This window comes from Pseudonaja textilis, chromosome 4 (assembly GCF_049901715.1).
Source record: "Pseudonaja textilis isolate UNSWEBS1 chromosome 4, rPseTex1.2, whole genome shotgun sequence".
Lineage (NCBI taxonomy): Eukaryota > Metazoa > Chordata > Lepidosauria > Squamata > Elapidae > Pseudonaja > Pseudonaja textilis.
The window spans coordinates 46,873,906-46,897,548 of record NC_141993.1 but is presented as its reverse complement, the minus strand read 5'-3'; the positions used below and the strand labels follow the sequence as shown (position 1 = coordinate 46,897,548).

The 23,643-nt window shown below is 35.3% G+C and overlaps 1 protein-coding gene across 6 annotated transcripts in view; it reads right to left on the bottom strand.

Moving 5' to 3' along the window:
• Nucleotides 1–23,643, bottom strand: part of SH3PXD2A (SH3 and PX domains 2A) — a 227,394-nt gene that overhangs the window by 105,581 nt on the left and 98,170 nt on the right. Inside the window, exon 1 of one of the 6 annotated variants that reach the window (XM_087932796.1) lies at nt 113–161. The exons of 3 other annotated variants lie outside the window; for them this stretch is intronic. Coding sequence is in view for 2 of the 3 variants with exons in the window: in XM_026704723.2 (XP_026560508.1) it covers nt 6–7 (2 nt within the window). In the remaining variant the exon portion in view is untranslated. 2 more of the 6 variants (XM_026704723.2, XM_026704724.2) reach the window with 2 other exon arrangements.

Genomic DNA, 23,643 nt, shown 5'->3' with positions numbered 1-23,643 from the left:
CCTACATTTTGCTTTAGGCAGAATTTTGTGATGCTCAGGGTCTTTGGTTTCAAAAGCTGTTTGCCATCTGCATTGCCAGCAGCTCCTTCTAGTTATCTCGCCTAACACTTGCCTGTATAAAGAGAAAAAAACCTCTCTGGCTTCTTTCACATAAGAACAAATACTGGGGATGATTTTCTTTCCTCATTGGCAAAATGAATGCTAGAGCAAGCCAGTTGTTTTGACAAGGCGCCTTTTAGGAAAGAAATCACGCTTATCAGGATATCACATGCTGCAGAACAGCATGGCTACTCCTTAAGAAGAATCTCTTGTATTTCTAGTAGAGCAAATTACTTTTTTAAATAGCACAATCCCATGTCTGATTCTTTCAGTAAAAGTTGCTAGTTTTTGTGTAACCATGACAAGAGATTCAGGGGTACAATTTTTAACATTTTAAGTTTTTAAAAATTAATGCATATCTTTATCAAGGGCTTCTACAAAGTCCTTTTCCACAAGATATAAATATGGCCTTTAAAAATGTTTGCTAGTGTTTCTTTTTTGTCCCTGCCAGTTATTGGCTTTTCAGATGGATCTAGGTATATTTTTCAACACTGAATTAAATATGTGTAAATGACTCACAGCCTCTGAAAACAATGTGAACTTGATATGAATGTTAATGTTAGTAATAATATTTGAAAATTAATTATTCCATTCCAGTAAGTGTGATGGTTTTATTCACCATATTACAAAAAGTAATGTGGAATGAGAAAAAATGTGAGCTATAGTTAAATTAAAGCCATCCAAATATAATCCTGTATTAATATATTCAGTTTAAAGTTCCATTGGGTTTAAGTAGGCTTATGCATAAGCAATACAATCTGAAACAGAGTAACCTCCATTTTTAAATGCAATGCTATACATTCTTACATATTGAGTGTCATTTATATATATTGACATTTAATTTTAGGTAAAGCAAAGGAGTTGTGGGGAAGCAGTGTTTGGAATACAGTATTGTAGGCTGCTTCTCTGCAGTTTGATCCTAACCAGCTCAAGATTGACTCGCTTTCCATCCTTCTGAGGTCAGTAAAATGAGGACCCAGATTGTTGGGGGGAAATATGACATTTTAAATCGCTTACAGAGTGCTGTAAAGCACTATGGAGTGGTATATAAGTGCTATTGCTATTTATATATTTATATATTTTATTGGAGGAAATGAGAATGCTTTTTCTCTTTGCCTATATACTAGTAAAATTCTTTTTTTTTGTAATATTTAACTTGCGAAACTAAAAGTTGTTGGACAACAATATTTGTTCCAAGGTACCTCAAATGAGCTAACTTACAGAATGCATCCAAAATATGAGACTGAAATTTTGCAAATTTGTGCAGTGCTGCCACCAGTTCAGTATACTGATGCTGTCCTAGCTTTCCAGAGGCCAGATACACTGGCCCCTACTATGGCCACTATATATCAGGTAGACCTGTCCTGACTCTTTTGGTCCCATCACTGGCTGCCAGAGAATGGTTAGTTGTGGTCAAGCTGGCAGGAAGTTGGAAGTTGCTCCCATTCCCATTGCTTTTTTGCCCATTCTATTTCTGTTTATGTAAGGAAATATCTCTGAAATATGTTACGGATTGTCTAGTTTTTATTAACATTCAGATTCATTAAGACTACAATTGTAGAAGTCCATATGATCTATAATATCTCTACAAGCTGGAAAGGAGAATCAATGTATAACACAAACTATAGCTGTTTCTATTCAAAGCTCATGACTCATCTGTATGAAACAGCTGTAGAAGATGATTATGAAGATTATTCAAAGAAAGGTATAGGTGAGCAATGTTAAATGTAATGGCTTATAGATTATTTCTATTTATGATTTTTTATTCTATTTATTTATGTTTATGATTAACTGACTCCCAGATGTAAAATGATATATAAGCAATTCATAGATGGAGGAGATAACATTTAACATGTAGTGTGTGAAGTGACTTGTATGTGAACCGTGTATTTTCATTGCACTGGAGCCTTAATGAGATATTATTCAGGCAGGCCAGGAGGGTACCATGCTTTAGGGTTATATACATATCCTTCTCCTAATGAAAAGTTTTCGTTCTGCACTTTCTGAAATAAACAGAGAGGACCTCAAAATATGCTGTCTGCTTCATGTGTTCCTTTTGCTCCAGGCAAGGAATTTGGAGCTCTTGGGCCTAATATACCATACAATGGGAACCATTCTGAATCTAAGGAAAAACTCAACTCAGATTGTGAAGGGACATATTGAAGAGGGTCCACAATGCAGCAATTTAGATCAGGAAATGAATAGAATATTTCTTCCTTCAATTTCATTGGTTTGCCTTGGAAAACAAAGGAATAGATCAGAAGTATACACTGCAGCAGGCTCTAGTCTACACAGTCAGCTGTATTCATCTACTCTGGTATATAACCATGTTTCTACAAATATATATATAAACAAGAGCCAAATAACCTTTTGCTTAAAACTCCCAACCAAAATGCCTAACATCAGTGGCCTAATAAATAGTCTGGATGTTGCAGTGCGTGAACTTCAGCCATATGTTATGCGGTACCTTACTGTTCATAAACAGGCATTTGTTTCCATGTGCACTAGAAGAAAGATGCCCTAATGGGAAAGTGCATCTTCTGAATGCAAAAGGTTTAATCCCTAGTGTTTACACATAGAGATAATAGCAATCTTAAGTCCATGCATGTATGTATGTCTCCCACTATGCTGCCCCAGGACTCTTACTCAAAGCAGAGAAATAGAACTTAGTAGTTAGGAGCAATATACAAGGGATAAACAAATAAATAAAGCAATAGTACTTGCCAAACAACTAGGTTTTCACTGTCTACAAATAAATTCAACAGGTTATAATTGGATTTAGATCTGTGTAAGTATAATAGAATCTGGTCTTATGAATATTTACTTAGAAATAAGCTCTACTCTGTTCAGAACTAATTTGTATCAGATGGTAGCATATCCTCTGAATCTAATTTTTGTTCCATGTGAAAAGTTTTCAGTCATTGTTTAATTATGAAAAGTGTTAAATAGGTGAAACAATTAAAATACACAAAAGGAAAGGAACATAGTCCTCAACTTACAGCCATTTGTTTAGTGCCCAGGTGAAGTTACAACAGCATTAATAAAAGTGAATACAACCAGTCCTCAAGCCTACAACCATTTCACATTCCTATGGTCACATGATCAAAATTTAGATGCTTGGCACAAGCTTGTATTTAGGGTGGTTGCAGTGCCCAGGGTCACGTAACTGCCATTTGCATCCTTTATAGTCATCTTCTGGCAAGCAAAGACAATGGGAGAAGCAGGATCTGTTCAGCTCACTACCCAGTTCACTTAGCGATTGCAGTGATTTGCTTAACAAGTATGGCAAAAAGGGCCATAAAATTGGGCCCAACTCACTTAATCACTTTGTTTAACAAGTGAAATTCAGGTGTTAATTACAAGAGTAAATCAAGAACTACCTGTAATACAGAGAATACAAAATGGATCACAACCAAAATTCCATATGAGTAAAAGTGAGAAACTATTTTGTTATGGAGGGGGAAAAGGATGCTGACACACACAAGATACTTCAATGAAAGCTGACTGGGGAATTCTGAGAGTTGAAGTCCACAAATCTTAAAGTTGCCAAGGTTGGAAATCCCTGCTGTAAAATATATCTGAGGCTACACATTTATGCTGATTTCTTTTTCATCTTTGGAACTGTATTACTTTTCTACTTGAGGGCTTTACTGGTTTTTTTACATTAGACTATTGTATATGATACCTTATATACACACTTCACACACACACACACACACACACACACACACACACACACGGCTCCATGTCTCTTGGAGAAAGCAAGGACTAGGAAGAAGCAAAACAGAAGGCTTTGGAAGACCATGATGATCAATTAAAAGCATATGACTTCCTCCTGAAAAGGTCATCCAACATTGGGATATGCAACATTGATGTTTACTGCCAGCTTTTTCTTGGAAAGATGAAGCAACAAAATGCAGCAGAAGAAAAAGACAATCTTAATTAAGAATTGTATCTTCCATCTGGTTTAGTTTTGCTTTGTTTATCCTCTTGGTTTGTACTTTTTACATGCAAAGAGAAATTGATTTTTTATTAATCTCATGAAAGACAGTTCCTAAAGAAAAATCTATTTTGCAAAGACATTTTTGTAATTATGGCTTTCGTAAGAGTGTGCATACATGTGCTTACTCTGATGCCTCCTATGGCTTTTCTTGAACATAGTTTTCATTGAATGTAAATAATCACCCCCCCAAAAGACAAAAGCATAATCCTACACTGTTTTCTTGATTTTTATTGTTTGAAATATAATTGTGAACAATATAATATTTATGTATAATAAAAAAGGTTTGCTAAATTTAAACTTTAAATGAATGTTTCTAATATAAATGGGTTTTCATAACTGTTAGAAATATCTACTGACAAATTTAAACTTCTGAGAAAGTAATTCCTGAAATAGTTGCTAGCTCCTGACTCATTAAATAAATACATGTGGTTAATTTCAGCCTGGATTAACTGTTATGGAAAATAAACTTATGCTTACTTCCCCAATAGAAGGAGGGCACCATGGAGTTATTTTTTTCACCTAGCTATCATGCTCTTAACTAATTCACAGTTGACTTTATTTGAATTTATCTGCCATGTTTGACATTGATCTGCTTTGTTAAAAAGTGTTTTCTTTGGCATAGTGAATGATTAAAACTTTAAAAATTGGTTTGAAAGGGTCATTATGATAGGCATCACATTTATTTCCCTTCTCATGGCAGAGACCTTTGCTTCCATTGAGGGGCTTGTACTTAGGGCAGGGGTGTCAAACTCGCAGCCTGCGGATTGGATGCGTCATGTGCTGGTCATGCCCACCCTAAGTTTAGCAAAGGGAAAAAAGTCGCGATACATCATGTGACAACAACATGACATCACGAGCTTGACATCCCCAACATAGGGTATCATTTAGCCCTAATCCAGCTCTGGGTAATTGGCATATAACACTAAAATCTACTGATTTATGTGTTCACCCCCAAACCTTTAATAAAAACCAAACAAGTCATTTATTGCTAGTTGTGCCATATGAACTAAAGTTTAAAGTATTTTCATTACTTTTCAAAATGTTTTTGTGATTCAAAGTATGTAGTTTTACACCACCCACAGAAATACTGTTTCTAACAACATCTGACTAGTATTATAAGTATTCAATTAGACAATATTAATTAATTAATTAATATTAATATTAATGTTCCTCTTGTTCATCATTTGAAAGTAGTTTTTAATTTATCAGGCTTCCTGGTTCTGCAAGACAAACAGCCCATTTTTAACTGAAATGACACCATGTTTTGTTTCTAACACACACACACGCACATACACATGCACACACAATATATGAGAATCAGAATTACTGCCACTATCGGATACCTCATTGGATGTTGGTAAACAATCAGCAAGGTTTGCAGTCTTCATTATTCTTCTCACATATCTATATACTGTGGGTATTTACTTTTCTATGCATCAAAAATACATTTAGGCCAACTCTTTCATCATGACACATGACAAAGGGCTGGAGCTTATACTATAGCACAGCTTTCATCTTTTGCCCCATGACACATACAGATCCACCTCTGATCAAGATTTTTGTGCTCTTATCATTTTTGTAAAAACCAACAAACCCTGTTGATATAATTTACATAATTAAAAATGTTGATTAAGAATAATAAAAATAAAATCCCCAAAGATTGGACATTACTATAACATACATTTTTGCATCGCAGGTTTTGTGTCCATTTACTGCAATATTCTTTCTCAATCTGCTTTCTTCAATTCAATCACCAATAAAAACTTAGCAAAAGAATTGTTGTTCTTGGGTTCTTTTAGACCAAAGACATGAACAGTCTGTAGGCTTCAGGTTAATGAAAAAACATGTTTCCAGAAAATAATATAAACAATAATATATTTCTAGATGTAAAGCAACCAGAATTTCTCCATATATGTTCTCAATTGGAATTATGATTAATATCAATTATGTTTTGGAAAAAAAGCCAGGATAAGAAGTCAGTAGTTTCTTTATTGATCTACTGACTGAAGTCATCCTTTGAATGCGATACGCACTTTAAAACTGAAGCAGATTCTTCCAATTGCCTCACAGCTACAGAACAGAGAAGGAAGAAGTGCAGAAGTTTAAAATTCACCATTACTTATTCTTATAGTATAAGACCTGGTATCCTTTCTTTTTTCTTTTTACTTCTGTTTAGGGCTACGTTTCCTTAGACGGACTGATTTGTTCTTAAATTCTTCTGATTCTTCCATTCTTCTGATTCTTCCATTCTTCTGATTCCCATGCAGCAAAGGGCAAGTAGACATCTCTGCCTAGAGACCCAAACTCTTGCAGAAGATAAGGTTGGCGTACTGAAACAATGTCCTACTCTTTTCTGTGGCAATCCAGAGTTATTATCTAAGTTAAGAGTCACTTTCATGCATCCATAACAGCACTGGGAGTAAAGAAACATTTGTTAGCACTGGTTCCTTTGCTTATTTCTCCTCATCACTTATTGTAAAAGGTCTGTGCTGTTAGCTCTAGATAAAATATTAGAAAATATTCTTTAGTGTTAGAATGCTTTGGTTAAATCATACCAACAAAAATTGCATCCAGGAATGTTTCAGATGTTTTTATGTGGCTCGTGGCTCATCATAAATCACCATAATATAAGAGTACATACACTAGATCATCAATTGAGAGAATAATACACCACACACAAAATGAATAGACCTACATACTGCTAAAAAATCCCACCTAGGGACAAACAATAAGGCAGATAACTATAATAAAAATGACCAACATAAGACTTTGCAAAAAAAAAAAAAGAACAGCCCCATGAAAAATGAAAAACCCCCCACAAAGATGGACTTATTAAGTTAGGACTAATTGACAGATGGAAAAAAACGAGAAGTGAAATTACCTATTGTTAAGTTCTAACAAAATTTAAGACTAACAAATAACAAGAACAATATATGGGATTTAGGATTTATCTAGAACAATAAAGATCTCTTGGAATTATTTAAAAAAATCCAGAAGTTAAACAAAGTACAAACAACTGGTGTTTTGAAACAAACTAATTAAGTTATATGATAATACATATCCTTCCTCAGCTCTGTAATTGCAGAAGTTCCAGTAACATTTTCTGCAATTAGAAGTCATTCAGCTTCTCTCCTTTTATTGTCCATTTCCCAGAAAATGAAAACAGTGGCTTTACCAGACACAGTGGTTGGCTCAAACACTGTACTAGTCTATGGTTTACTTAATTGCAATATTTTAAGTAAGCCCCAATGAATGAATTTGTGTATTATTACTGTAAATAATCCATCATCCATATTTTACATATCTGGACTGTAAAAAAGCTAGACTATCATTAGAGGCACATCAAACTAAACCCCCTTCTTACATCTATTGGTTACCTGCATTTCTGCAGATCAAAAAAGGCAGACTTAAGAGCAGACTATAAGACATTGATCAAAAGTAAACAAACTTCCAGATAGTATTGGATTCCATCTGTATCCTCAGTGTCATCAATAATCAAGAATGACAGAAATAGTAGCTCAAGATCATATCTTATTACAGATACTGTGTATATCCCTTTTCAAGATCAATCCATCTACTAAATGGACCAGGATTGCAATTTCCAGAATTCCCAACTACAATGCCAACCCATTCAGAAGATGCCAAGTGGAGAAAGACTTTATAGGCTCTATATTGATCCAAAGAAAATGGCTCTTAGGAGCAACTAAAATATGTAAAGAATACCAATTAAATTTCTGGAGTTTTTGTTTTTAATATCCCTGAGCAAGGGCCAATATCCCCCCATGTAAATGTTTGAGACACATAAATTACCACCATCCCGAGCTGGATCTTGACTTCCCTTGTGTATTTTAGTTCAGCATTTCAGGCTCCAAGCTGTCTTCTGGATAGTGATTTAGAATGGAAAAGCTTTTATCTAATTGTAAGACAGGATTTTTGCCAGACACCACTAATGGATGAGACACACAGCAAAGCCGGCTGCCTGGTCATTGCTCTATTTTCTCCCGTTTTGTAAAACGGAGGAGTAAGACTATTCTCTGCACAGCTTTGCTGACTTTGCTTTTCACCACATGGTAAATGACCCTCACGTAATGATCTTAGTGGTTTGGGATTTGACATAATTATGTATGATAAGAAGCACATACTTGCATATAAATTGTTACTGAGTGTGCATCAGGTTCTTTTCTGCAGCAAACTCTGAGGTGAAACAAATAGATTAGAGTCCAGCTGCTCTAATTGCATCTAAACAATAAAACAAAGATTGTCCACCAAATAGGTAAGGATTAAGCCTCATCTTTGTTCAATGTGCCTTGAGGACAATTCAGGGTTTTTCACACTTACAGTTTATTAAAGCAGTTCTTGTTTCTATCAGCTTGTAGTATAAATGTCAAAGGCAATCTGTGTAAAAATGAAATCTCCAGATAGACACAAAGATACCAGGAGAGAGAGTTCTTTTTTCATTCTTATTCACAACATAATCATTTGCAAGGCTCATTAAATGCTATTTATTCTGAGTGTGGAAAGTTTAGGATTTGATTTTGAAAGGGTATTTTGAAGTGCACTAGAAGATGAATGCAGCATAAGTCAGAGGCTTACTTAAACCAGACATGTTAAGGATTATGCAACTGTTTAGAAAAACAAGTATTTGTGCTCTCTGCATATTTTTAAACAACTTTTTGCAGTCAAATTGAAAGAATTGCATGGTCTTCCTTTCCACATTTTACAGGACTGTTTAAAAATGTGCAATTCCTACAACAAATGGCCATATCAGACCAAGGATCCATCCCTTTTAAAGTGAGGGAGGCATAAAGACATTTTTCCTAAGTGCAAATAATCTTTTTTTCAACAGTGCAGACTGAATAGATCACTTAATCAACCAGGAAGTGGGCTTTTTCTGAATCATTTCTTATTTCACAGACAGGCTTAACAGACTGTAACTCGCTGAAGTTTTAGTTCTTGAAGAAGTAAAAAATAATAATTATGATTGCCCATGTGACTGCAATGGAGGATGAAACAAAAAAGATGCAGATGAGAGAAATGCCAATTTTTGTGATGTTTCTTGAGGACCTTTTTTTGAAAGTGGGAAGAGAAAGATATTCCTTCGGGAAAGTAGTTCTGCAACATGCTTGTCTGGGGGAGTTAATTTATTTCCACTTAATTAGGGCTGCTTTTGGATAAAACTAAATCTTCTGCATTAGTTGTTTTAGTTAATTAAGTACCACACAATAATTCCTTCTATCCTAATTACATGTGTTTTGCAAACAGGGCCAATGCATGGCTAACACTGGTTTTAAGACTAAGACTAAGGCTCCATGGTCTTAATCCAAGTCAGGAGTTAAATTATTGATGGTTCTTGCACTGTTACCATTTCGTGTATGCCTGTCATGGCCCTGGTGGAGACTGACTCTGAGGAAGAGGAGGAACAGCCAACAGGGAGTGGGAGTGTGGCTCCAGAGGTGGTGGAGGAGGCTGGGGAAGGGCAGAGGCCAGCTGAGCAATCAGAAGAGGATCCAGGCCCATCCCCTATCCATCCTAGGGCACGCAGAGAGGAGAGGATCAGGGAAAAGTGAGGTCTACTCAGGAGGAGATTACCATGATCCTCTTCGTGGCTTGCAGCTGGGAGCTATGTATAGTATATAAGTTTGTAACTGCATAGTCGGAATTGCTGGAGTCAAAGTTTAGTGTTTCCTTTGAAAGAGATTTATCTTTGTTGGCGTTCTTCCCATGGACTCTCCCCGTTATCTTCCTGGAATGGCTTGCTTCGGAACTCTCGTCAATGAGGTTTGTTTTGGTTTCCTTTTGCCTCATTATTTACTTTTGTGACTTTAAACTGTGCCTAATAAAACAGTGAAGTTAAGTTGAAGGCATTACCGGACTTTAATGTATGTTTTGGGTTTTGGATTATTTTGAGAGACTACGGGTCATCACAATGCCCAAGAATACAGGTAGAGTCAGTTTGGTCTAAGCATGGTTAGGGCACCATGCTAAAAAGCAGGAAATCATGAGTTCTAATCTCTCTCAGCCCGACTCACCTCACAGAGTTGTTGTTAGGGGGAAATCAGAAAGAGGAAACATGTTGGGATATGTTTTCAGCCTTGAGTTATTTGTAGAATCAATAAAGGTAGGATATAAAGAAATTAAATTAGATAAATTAATTAAATAAATAGCATCAAGACTAAACTTCGGGGGCTGCATCCAATCCAGTAGTGATTTTTTTGAGTATTGCTATCAGGAAGGATACCTATCAGTGGTAGGATTCAAAAAGTTTTACTACTGTTTCTGTGGGCATGGCTTGGTGGGGATGGCAGGGGAAGGATACTGTAAAATCTCCAGTCAGAGGCAGTATTTTCCAGTTCTCCTAACTACTCAAAATTTCCACTACCAGTTCTCCAGAACTGGTCAGAATCTGCTGAATACCACTTCTGATACCTATACTTTATCAATGGAGCTCTTTTATTATCTTCTAAACAAAATAGCCCCTTGGTCTGACACAATTTATATCTAGGGCAGCTCCTGAGTTTGAACAAACTATCTTATACATCTATTCATTGTGTTGTCTAATGTCTGATTCTGTTGCTCTTTGTTGTTGTATGGCATGACATTTCCCCACCAGCCACCATCTGTCTTACTACCTATGCAAGCTTGTCGAGGAGGTTAACTGAGAAGGAACAGATTGAATCTGCTGTGCTTTGTTATCCTCGGCCTGTAAAACTAATATAATGCCATATTCTATGTCTACAGGGGTTGATTAGTATAAGGATATGTATCGGGATGGACTCATATTGGAAATAGCTGCATTTGGTTCTCATATACCAAAATACAAATGGAGAACTAAAAACTCAAACGTGCCAATAGTGTGGTGTGATTTTATACAGTGGGTCCATGTTGATTCTATGCTTCCATGCTGTCTGGTCTTCAAGAATTCAAAAACTGGTAAATGCCTGTTAGAATATAGACTAGCTGGAGGCTTGTGTTATGGGAGAAATATTGTTTTTCATATGGCTCTTCTCTTGCGTTTCTTATTCTTCCCTGAGATGGAATGAACTGAAATGTTTTAGTGGCATATTTTCCAGACTCCATTCAAGGAAGTAACAATAGCTTGCTTTGTGAATAACTGGAGGCTGGGAGATAATATATTGCAAAGGGCAGCAGTAAATAAGACAAAAATCTCTTTTTATGATAAAAACTGAAGGTGCAGGATGTAAAGGAAATCAAAAGTTTTGTTCACAGCTTACTTTTGCACATGTATCTACTGAGATAACCCGAGGCAAGAAAATATCTCTAAAATTTGAACAATGAGGTAAAATTTATGTGCTGTGTGAACAAAAGATGACAGGAAGATGCAGGATGATTTTGTTTAAAAGTGTGTGTGATATTAGATTCTTGAGACAATAGAATAAATTATTCAAACCTGTAGAAATTGCAGGTATCCAAGCAGAGGGTAGAGATTTCTTTCCTCAACAAGGTTTGGAACTAAACTAGAATATTTACAAATCATTTAGTTTAGTTCCAAACCTTGTTGAAGAACGAAATCAAGTTCCATATCTAAAAAAACCCTTCAATTGCCCTTTCAGAGACAGTTGCATGAAATACATATCTTGAATAAATTTGATTCTTTCTCCTAGTCATAATTATTCAAATTTAACACAACTGTAAATTAAATTATTCTGTCTAATATTAATGAAAAAGTATGCACTGCATCTTCTATTCTGCAAAGTTCGTTTAACCAGGATATCATATCCAATTATTGATGGTTTCAAATTCTAGACTGCTCCAAGATGATCTGGCATATTTAAGCATAAGGAAGTTGCCACTTGAGATTAAGTATGTGCTGGTAAAAGGTGGAAGTATATAATTCCAAAACCAAAGTGTTAAAAGTGTTCACATAAGGCTACTCAAGACAGATATGAAATGTTCTGGAAATCAGAAAAGCTTTGATCTTTGCTAGTTCACAAGAGAAACCATAAAAGGAAATTGATGAACACTGTAATTCTGAATTGCCACAAGTCTCAGATTGTTCAGACCAAAAATTATTCCCACAAAAGATGAACTGCAGCCAGCGTCAATGAGTCAACTGCTAAGGCATTTGCCGTCTAAGGTAATCACCAAGTACTCTGATGCCCTCTGCTGGAACGCCTTGAGCCATGATGGTCAACAACTAGTTTATATCTTTCATGCTTGGGCCTGATATTGTGTTGCTGAAAGAATCCTTTGTGGCTTCAGTAAGGGACATAAGAAATATATAATGTATCAGCAAGAATAATGGATTAAAAGCAAAACCACAAAAGCAATCAAGGCATTTCAATGAGCTGCTTGTAAATCAATGAATGGGGGATGCTTCCACAATAAATTCTGGGCTTTTACCCTCTTCTCCTTCCCATTTAGTAGGGCAGGCCATAGCAGTTGAATATGCCAATGCAAAAACAGACTTGAATTTTAAATTTGCAAATGAACAGGGAAACAGAAATATCCCTTTAAAAGCCTCCATTTAACAAAAAAAAAACCTAGTCTTTGTTTTGGGTAAATTCAGTCAAGTCAGGTGAGGAAAAAATGCAGAATAGGTTTTAGTCAAGAGAGAACAAACCCTACCTTGTATTCCCCTCTCAAACAATTCCCTTCCTTCCTTTTTTTTATCAACACAGAATGTATGCCTCAATTAGACAAAATCATCTTTGATCATCTGATTGCCCGCTTTTGGAACACTAAAAAATTATTTTCTGAGATGAGAAATGTAATTCCACAATACCCTGTTTGAGATGCAGTGACTAGATTTGTCTAGAGAATCCAAAAATGTGCAAATGTTTATAATCAATATAATCTTAAACATCATCTGATTTATAGAACTATAAAAATATAGTTTTTGATATCACTTATACTTCATGAGCTCTCATTAATAGTAGTAGTCTGTAAACTAATTGAATGCAAATTTCCAAAAATTTTAAGACCATCTTTCTAAGAAAGTTGATTTGCGTTTTTTTTTTCATTCTCTCTGTGATGAATGAAATCAATGTTCCATTAAATATTCCTTATGTTTGTGGGTGGGTGCTTTCCTGATAGTGGAACGACTATCACAAACCACCTCCTACCACCCAGCTCTTAGCTAACATTTCATTCAGTTCTGCTGGGAAACAAACAGACCTGGAATGCAGTTTTGTTGGCATACTATTCTCCTAGGATTTACTTTCAAGCAATACTACAAGCATTCAGTTCACAGGTCTCACTAGAATTTTGCTTTCAAAAAATTTGCTCTGTGATCCTGATATTGTACTATGGTAAACAAAAGGCTGTTTCAAAATAAGCTTTTTCTGCAGTCTATTGGGAGCAGTATTATGCAAACCAGACAAATATGCATGTGGACCAATCAATACATACATGAGGATATTGTGTCCAGAGAAGGAAGAAACATATATGTTTCTCTGGCCATGAAGCAAGCAAGGAAGAAAAGCTATTTTTTAAATACTATAAAATCTTTACCTTGTGACTGACCAGTTTCAAAAAAAGAAAGAGTAAATAATGACTTGCTGGTATTCTCTGCATCTAATGGCTACCTTGGACTGAGTAATGACTAACAGATGGTGCTCCCATGTTCCAAATTAATAAGCATACAAAGAGCACAATGTTGAAATTATTGGGGATCTGCAGATGATGAAGATAATAGAGGAATTGTGGGTGCATTGAAAATAATTTGCAAATGGAAAGTCTCATAGTATAATTTTAGGATGACAGACTCAGTCAACTCTCATTTTGAGCATAGTAGTTTGTAATTTTTGGGATTAGAGCAACAGTATTTAGAAACTGCATGGGATTACACAGAAAAGTCAAAAATTAATTAAGTGTCATCAATGATTGTTAATACTAAGTGACATGTTCAAATTTTGCTTGGGGGAAAAGCTGGGTAATGTCAAGATATAAAGAGGTCAGATAAAATGGCTCAAATGTTATTCCACTGGGCCAAGGAAAAAAATAGGTAAATGAGCAGAAGAAACATAAATCTGCAGCAACCTATACATTTTCATCTGTCTGTCTGTCTGTCTATCTATCTATCTATCTATCTATCTATCTATCTATCTATCTATCTATCCATCCATCCATCTCAGTTACCTATAATAAAGTAACTGGTAAAAAGCAACAAAACTAAAATGGTTATTAACAAATATTGAAAACATTTTAAAAATTATAAAACAGTTAAATAGGAATAATAAATGGAGGGATGTTAATAGTAATAGAGCCATCACATTAGTTCACCTATCTCCTGAGATCCCCACATCTGTTGGCATAACTATGGCTTGAGAGAGCTTTGGAATCTACGAATGATGAGGCAATCCTCTCCAGAAGTGCAAGTGGGAAGGAAATTCCGCAGGATGGGGGCCACAGCAGAAAAGGCCTGCCACTTAGGATCTGCTAAATGTCAGTCCCTAGACAACGGAACTCATAACACACCCATTCTGTGAGATCTGGTAGGACAGGGAGAATAAATTGGGGAAAGGCTATCCCATAAATAACCCAATCCCATGTCATGTAGGCCTTTAAAGGTCAATACCAGCATCTTCAATCATACCTGGTGTATATAATATATCCAAATTAATTTTAGTAGTTCTCCTCAGTTGCAATAGAGTAAGGGTATCAAACTTAAGTCCCGAGGGCCACATCCAGCCTGAGGGGTGCTTAGATCTGGCCCATGTGTCTGCCCTGGAAACAACAAAGGAACACCCACAGTGCCTCTGCCAGTGAAAACAGATCATGAGGGTTGTGCGTGGCTCCCTTGAGCTCCCTTTTCACTGGCCGAGGGTTGTAGGAGGTCCGCCCAGCCAAAAACGGAGCTTATGAAGGCTGTACGTGGCCCCCAAGCTCCCTTTTTGCTGGCGGAGGACTGTAGGAGGCCCTCCCAGTCAAAAACAAAGCTCATGAGGGCTGTGGGTAGCCCCCCTGAGATCAGTTTTCACTAACAGAGAGTTGCAGGAGGCCATTGCAGCCAAAAATGGAGTTCAGGAGCTCAATTTCTCTGGCAGAGTGCTCTGGCCATCACAGGCGCCCCTGACCCAAATGACACCATGCTGGCCATGCCCACCCAGTCCCCAAGGTCAAACACAACTCTGATGCGGCCCTCAATGAAACCAAGTTTGATACCCCTACAATAGAGGAATCGAAGTTCAAGAACAGAACCAATTTGATGGACCCAGATGATATAGGGTCATTTGGTTTATACAGTATACGTATTTTTAATTTTTTTACTCAGTTTATCATTATCCAATTCCACAAAATAAAAATGTGGAATTCCTATTCTCTAGTTCATGAAGGAAGACAAGTTTAATTTACTAGAGACATAGAAAGATGTGATTCCATCTACCTGAGGTGAAAAATACAAGCTGCCCAATCAAATCTGGTTCTTAAATCCTTTTTTCTGCATTTCTACTTATTTCAAGATATAAATATTTCTCTATCAGCAGATTTTGATTTTTTAAAATTATGGATAAAAATGAGTTGACAACAAGAACTTGTGCCTATTAATGTGTTACTGAGGCATAACTTCCAGTCTGTCTTACCATTGCTGCCTTTACTTCCTAATAAAATTAAGAATTGTAGTTCAGCAATTTCTGAATTATAACTCCCAAATAACAGTTATCTATCTCTACCCATCTTATTCTTGCATTTTGTCTGTCAGCCTGAAATTCTTTTAAATGAGCAAATGAGAAGGAATTCACATGGTGAACAGAAGGAGTCACAAAAAAGGTGAAACAGTGTATTTGTTTTATATATTTTTCTCTAATGATTGAACAAAGTTCTTTTCAGAACAATTGCTAATTTTGTGGGTAAAAACAAGGAGTTAAGAGTATGTGATACATCATTTTACCACACGATGGAGGTAGAGACCCAAAAGAATCTTAGATATTTAAAGGAAGTCTAGTTTCTTAAACCATTAAGGGAGATTCATATTGCCCGGTATCCAGGGGTGGGATTCTACCAGTTCACACCCTATTCGCTAGAACTGGTTAACATTCTAAGCAGTTCGGAGAACTGGTTGTTAAAAGAAATTACTGACCTATCCTGTGTGGAAGGCAAGAAGGAAACATTCTGGTGTTGCTTACAGAAACTGCCTCTCCATTAACCCTTATTCTTGGCAGGACTAGACTTCCTGTCTCAGGAACTTCTCTGGGTTTTTTTTTTCCTTCCTTTGTTGGTACTTTGCTTGTGTGGAGTGACTATTCAAAGTTACAATGGCACTGAAAAAAGTGACTTATGACCATTTTTCACACTTACAACTGTTGCAGCATCCCCACAGTCATGAGAGGCCAGGTGAGGAGATGCGTGCCTCAATGTGAGTGATATTGAGTTGGCCACACCCAGCCAATAACATGACCACCAAGCCATGTCCACCCAGTCACATGACCACCAAACCACGCTCACCACCTAAGCACCACCTCAGACCAACAGACCAAACACTGTATTTATTGGCAATAAGAGGAGATTAAAAGTAGAACAATGGTTAATTAAATGCAACTGTCATCAGAAATTCTGCTGTTTTTCATTTGTTTCTCTTTAATTTTGCAGTGACCCCTTATAATAGAAAAGATAATTATAACTGCTTTTATTTCCATCTTTCCTTGCTTTTCCTTTCATCTGCTAAAATCCTGGATCTACTTTTACCCTCAAATTTCTTTATAGTCTAAAATGTTGTTCCCACAGCAAATGTGTGAATGGTGGGCCTTTTACTTGTTAATAAACAGATTCTCATTTTCTCTTATTCCCTACGAATATATTTCTCAAAAGTCCATAATTCATTATCATCGATGTATGGTTCCAGCTGCCTGATTTACTACCAGTTTTGCAACCAAAATTCATTCCAATGATCCTAATCTTGTTTTAAGTCAAAGTGTATTATAATGTATTAATCATAATTACTTGTAGGCGCTGTAGTTTTGAGAGATATGACACATCAGGTATCAATTTACTTTGGTAGTTAGTTAGGATTGTGTTATGGCATGAATAATTCAGGGAAAAACCGGGTTCAGAACAGGTGGTTGGTTAGAATTACGTCTGACAAATATAAGAATCTGTTAGCTCAGCATCAGAACCTGTTTGAATGCCAGTATCCTGTAACATCTGAAATAATATAGAACAAAGGTGAACTTCTGGACATTGTGGAATTCAGTTCTCACACAACTGAGTAACCAAATGATACTTATTATACTGCCAATGAATTCTTTTCCATTAGGAAACAGAATGTTTTCTTTCTCCAGATTATTGACATTAGGTTCTGAAAAATGGGAATCAACAATCATCTGTTCTTACGGAAGAAATTATAGATATTTTCATTGCACAAAATATACACTGATTAACACTAATAGTGCCTTTTGTTTTAATCATGAAGTATTATGAAGGTGATACAAAATAATTTTCTGGTTTATTTGTATCACTAGGTTATAAAATGTCAGTATCCATAGTAACAAGCAATACAAAGCTATACAACAAGAAAATGAACAAAAAATTGATTCCAGGTAATGTTTGTTTAGTAACTGTCTCATTTAGCAATTCACAGTTATGACAATGATAAAAAACACTATAAAACCAATCCTTGCATTGAACGACTTTATCGGATCTGTAAAACAAAAAAAAGTTGAAGTAAAATCATAAGCACAGTTGCAATTTCACCTAGCAACTGCCTTGCTTAATGACCAAAATACCACCCCAACTTAGGTTGCTAAATGAGAACTACTTGTAATAAAGAAATAATTACGATAAAAATAGCATTTTTCCAATGTTTTCTGGAAATAAAGGTTTTATATGCTTCTTGGAAAGAACCACTCCATTACAGGTATGTGGCTCATGTAAGATCTGATTGAACTGGAAAATTAATATCTGTAAATTCAAATGCATTTGGAGACACTTAGTTTGATTCAACAATTCAAACTGTCTTAACAATTCAGTTTGAAAAAAAATGATTAAATGATTTGATTGAATCATCTTCAAACTGAATCCTTGCACACCTCTTTTTAAGATAATTCAAAAACAGAAAGGTAGACAATGCTTTTTGTAGTGCCTTTGAATACCATGATAGGAATGGCCATACAATAAATAAATACAAAACTATAAAACAAGAGAAATATGGTTAATAAACAAGTGATTTTTCCTCCTGAAGACTACTGATCCACCACTTTTCACTTTCATTAATCTTCACCAAATTTTTTGATCTTCAGAGTAGATAGATGGATATAACTTGTATTATATTTCAGGAGGTAATTAATATTGTCACAACATTTTTCCTATCCTATTTCTAATACTATTTTCTGCATTCATAAGCCATCTCAATAAGAGGAATATCCGGACCAGTTCTTGCTATTTTAGATGCAATTAGTCTTGTCAACTGTTACAAGAAAATAATCATAATTGCTCATCAAGAACAATTCAACATTATAACACCCATGCTACCAGTCTGAGCTTGCCTGTCTCTTGCACAATTTCTGCAGGAATTTCTCCTATGTATAATTTCTGAAGGACTTTCCACTGTGCATCACCAGTTCTCATGAACGAGTTGCTAGGCAAAAGGAAGTAGCATGTCATCACAGGCTTACAAGCAGAGTGGTTGCACTTTGAATGTTTCATTAGTGACTCAATGACACTTGAGAACTGAACTTGAAACAATGGGGAGATAACGAAGTTTGCCACATTACAAGGTTTTCCAATTTGCTAATCATATACTTAACATACTTGAAAAAGAAACCATAATTTCTCCATAATGCATATTACCATTTATAGCTCTCAAAGCTTTCAGTACAGTGTATTCTATACACTTGTGGGTCCAGAGCTTCTGAGACATAGCATTAAACAAACATTATTCAATTTAAGCTAGTTAGAATCTGAGCAAAGCTGTGGGATGGAGATATGCAGCTTGATATAATTGTACTACTAAAAACAAACAAACTTCAAAAATGACTTCCAAACCACTGGAAGTTGTATTCTATTCTGCCTTGATCAGATCCCATCGACAGCATCTCTATAGTGGAATCAATTATCTAGAGAAGTGATAGGCTTCATTTAACTGGATGTTTTCAACTAAAAGCTAGTGACCAATCAGACTGGAATGCTTTAATTTGAATTCATGTACTGAGAAGGGGATTGGATTCAGTGGTCTAAACACCTTTCTCCGGTTCTGATTCTATCATTTTCAATTCTATAATTCTTTCAACTAGTTGAAGTGAAGGAAATATATTTCTAGAATTCTCTTCCATGCCAACATTCATGCATACATGCATACATATTTGTCTATGTATATTTGTGAGATCTGTCTGGTGATAAGCAAAACATTCCTTCTAATAAGTTGTAAAGGAAGGTCGTTTTTTAAAATAGCAGTTTTATAGCAAAATCTTTCTGTTTCTTCATTATACCAGATCAGCACTGATAAAATGTTATTCCCATGCTGATAGAGATTATTACATAGTTCCATTGCTGGGCTTCTTTTACTTGCAACATTCTTACAATGTTATAAATAACATTTTATTTAAAACTCTGCAAGTATCATGCTTGGAAAATAATAATAAAAATGCTTGGCTTAGAGGGCTGCATGACAGCCCAGAACCCTGCATAGATGGCATTGTGCAAGATATTATGTCAGCAACTCTTAAGGGTACTGCATGGCAATATGCCAAATGGGAGTGGTATGCCAAGGTATTTGCATTCAATGTTTTTTCCTAATTGGGTTGAATAACCCAGGAAGAGATTGGTGATGGATATACCATATAGGGCTTTTTTTCCAAAAGAAAAACAAGCACAACACTGTGTAAGCTCACCCATCTCAGAATCAAGAGGCAAAATGCAAATAAGAATCTTGATGGTACATTTTAGAAATCTGCATTGCATTAAAACAGGCTGGTAGAAGACCTTTTGAAATGGATGGGTGTACTACAAGCAGTAAGAGGAAACTGGCATCCGGAATTGCTCATAAGATGTTCCCTTTGTAAATGACAAGAATGTACTCAGAAACAACTTAGTCATGTCATTTTTGCCAGAAAAATATGGAAGTCGTAGAAGCCATAAAAGAAGCCACGAGAAAGAATAAGCAAACCACAGGTTTTTTTTTACTTTTTCTCTTGAGGTATAATTAACAACCAAAAGGTCACAACTTGGCAAGAAGATTAAATGTAGGCAAGAGAGATCTGAAATTTCAATGGCAGGATGACAAAGTTTATAAAATAATTACCATCAAATGAATCATATTCAATCACTCCTCCCTTTAGTGAAAGGACGTACAAAGGAGTTTCTGTTTTTCAGACTTAATGTATGGGTATTAAATGAATGCTCAGATGATCCAAATGTTATTTTCTTTGTTGCTTGTAAGTTTGGCTTTGTTAAACTTGTTGCAACAAAAACTAAGCTGACAGGCTCTCTTTCCTTCTTATGACTGTATGTTTTTGCTATACAATCAGCAACATTTTCCATTTAAATTTCATTTTGCTCAACAAACTCATATTTCATTTAATTTTAAAAAATCTAATTTTCATGATTATATATAAAACCTTGAAATGTCAACCTTTCTAAGTGTCCTCCATATGTTAGAATACAATTTCATGGCTGGGAAAAATGGGAAATCAACACATCCAGAGTGTAAAAAGAGGGCTTGTGGTTGCTGGTCATATAAGAAACCAAACAAATCTAAATTAGCATTATTTACAGAATTTCTTTTCCTGAGCTTAACACACCATGCTTTCTTATTACTCTCCCTCAAATCTTATCAAAATTAGCTAATCTTAAAAGATATTAATCCTAGAAAGAAGCCAAATTACCCTCTCCCAAAAGACAAAGGTAAATTGGGATAATAAGGATTATCTGCAGGGTTAAAAATAGCCCCTGCCATAAAGGTTTTCTCATCAGCCAGGCTCATAATGGTAGTCATTCTATAAATGACAAACCACTCCCCATGCTGTGCATGAGAGCATTCAGGACATACTCTCAAACTTACAAATGCACACAGCAATTCTTATTTTTTTCTGAAACATTAGTAAAATCTATATATCAAGTATCAGGCGTGAATCCCAACATTAACAATAAAACAAAATATTTTTTTTCATATTAAATACAAGAATGAAGATTAAAAACAAACTAAAGCTGCATTGCCCTTATTAAATGGTGGAATGAGTAACTACAGCATCACTCAACATGATTTTCAAAAATTTATACATCACCTTTATTATTTGAAAAGACATTTAACAAAATAATAGGTTATACAAACAGACACTAAAATTACTTATTTACATACGGTTATTTATTCACTGAAATTTGTTTGTTTAGGTTAGACCCTAACATGCCCTGGAGAATCTTCCCAATATTTTGCAAACATTCCTGGTGACTTAAATCCTAAAGTCTACACCACAAGCTCTCATTCTATTATGAGACACCAAATTGTATTGACTTGGTTTTTCCTCATGGGATGAGAAAGAAGTGATTTCTTGTAAACTGTTACCTCAGCTTCCTGATTCTTTTCCTTGAAAAGAAAAAAATTTAATGATTCACAATACTGATTTTGCCATTACAGGGATTTGAATCAGATGATACATATTGCATTTCCCCCTTAGGAAGATATACTATCATAAGGTTACATATGTCTTCAGGTACATGGCATACATGAGTTCATGTTATTTAGAACTGAAATTATAACCACACTTGGATTTTTAATGTAGGAAAATTTACTCTGGTAGCTAAGCAACTATTTTTTTTCACTTTCTTGTGAGTCTATGATGTAGTATCCTTAATATGTTTCTAGGTAAGCAGAACTCATATTTAATGGAAATGTATTACTAATTCAGTGGAAATGGCACCAAAGAACTATGCCTACTTTTGAGGCTTGGCTTAGGATACTACCTGGATATCAAGCTACTTTCTGTTCCTTATTTAAATATGCTTGGATTGATATTTTAAATGTATATTGTTGTTGAGAATGATTTAAAAATTCTGAAACTATTCTGTAGGTCAATTATACTTAATGTGTTAGATAAGAGGAAAAAAATAAGGATGGAGTATATCAAAAATATGTGGCAACTAAGTCTACTTATTCTTCAAAAGGAGAAATGAACAGTTTTATATTACTTTTCAAAATACTTTGTGTGATATGTAAATGTAAAACATATTTATAACTCATTTGGTCATAAAATAATTTTACCAGCCTCTCTCAAATATACTACTGTATTTACTACAACCCATTGATAAAATGTGTTGAGCACTGTTCTCAAAAGAAACGGTTGTTGTCTTTGCTAAATGAGTAACTGCCAAATTAGAAGAGTGTCAAACTTTTGGCAATATCTAAATGAGTTACAGGAAAACTTAAAATTAACTATATGCTTCAGTTTTTGCTATTTAGGAAATAAGACTTAACTCCCATACAAACGTCTCTGTTAATAAGTGATAACTGCTTAGTGGCACCTCTGAGTATATATATATGGAACTGTGTTAATGAGTTCTATTAAGCACCACTATTTCTTTAAAGAAGTATAGTCTAGGATTCCTTGTCAGTTCTTTGATTCAATCATAAGCTTTATCTAAGTAGCAGAAATTGAACATTCAGTACAAATTTACTATTTCGAAATATAACAATTAAAGTTTCAAGATCATATCAAAAGATTTTATATTAAGGGCAAAAGAGAGCCCGGCACATATCTTACTTTGTTTCATTATTACATAAGATTGTCTGTCTGTCTATCTGATCTATCTATCTATCTATCTATCTATCTATCTATCTATCTAATCTATATCAACATATGTCAGTAGATTTACTTACATGAGAATTAAGGCATGTAGTTCTCCTTAAAAGAATAGATGGAAAATACTCAGCTGTTTAACTTATCTATACAAAGCGTCTTTGTATTTGTTTAAAGTGGGAATTGGGGCGTGCATCTCAGCACACAGAAAACAATGCATTTTTACATGCAATGTCTCTTACTCCCACTGGTACTTGGAATGAGAGACAAGACTGGAATAAAATATCATCTGCAACCAGTGACAACAGCTGAAAAAAAGTAGGAGCTTTGATCTATCAGGAATCATGAAGGGTATCTATCATCATAGAAGGGTATCTCAGATAGTAAACACAATAAAATTGACATATCAGAAAATTTAAAATGACGGTAAGGAATATAAAATTATTTGATGCAAAATGAAAAACTGCTAGCTGCAAATAGGGGTTACTCTAAATCTCTATCTTCTTTGTGCCAAACCACTACGTTCAGGGAGTTACATTTTTTACATGAATGGCATTGAAGGATATAATATTCCCCACTAGATGTCAGAAGTGGTACAGTCCAAAATTAACATTTAATCCTTTAGAAGCAGTAGAATCAACCTTACAGTAATAAAAACTGCAGAGTTTGCTTTTTAGTCTGATTATGTATGGAATAGATGTTAAGAGTCATCCATGGTTTTTTTTTTTTTTTTAAATTGTGATCAGATACAGTCAGGTGTCTTTCTTTTATGTCACTATTAATTGCCTGTGTGTGCTCACTCGAATGTGGCTACAACACTGTCATTAACAACTTCAAGTAATGCCAATGTAGAACTGA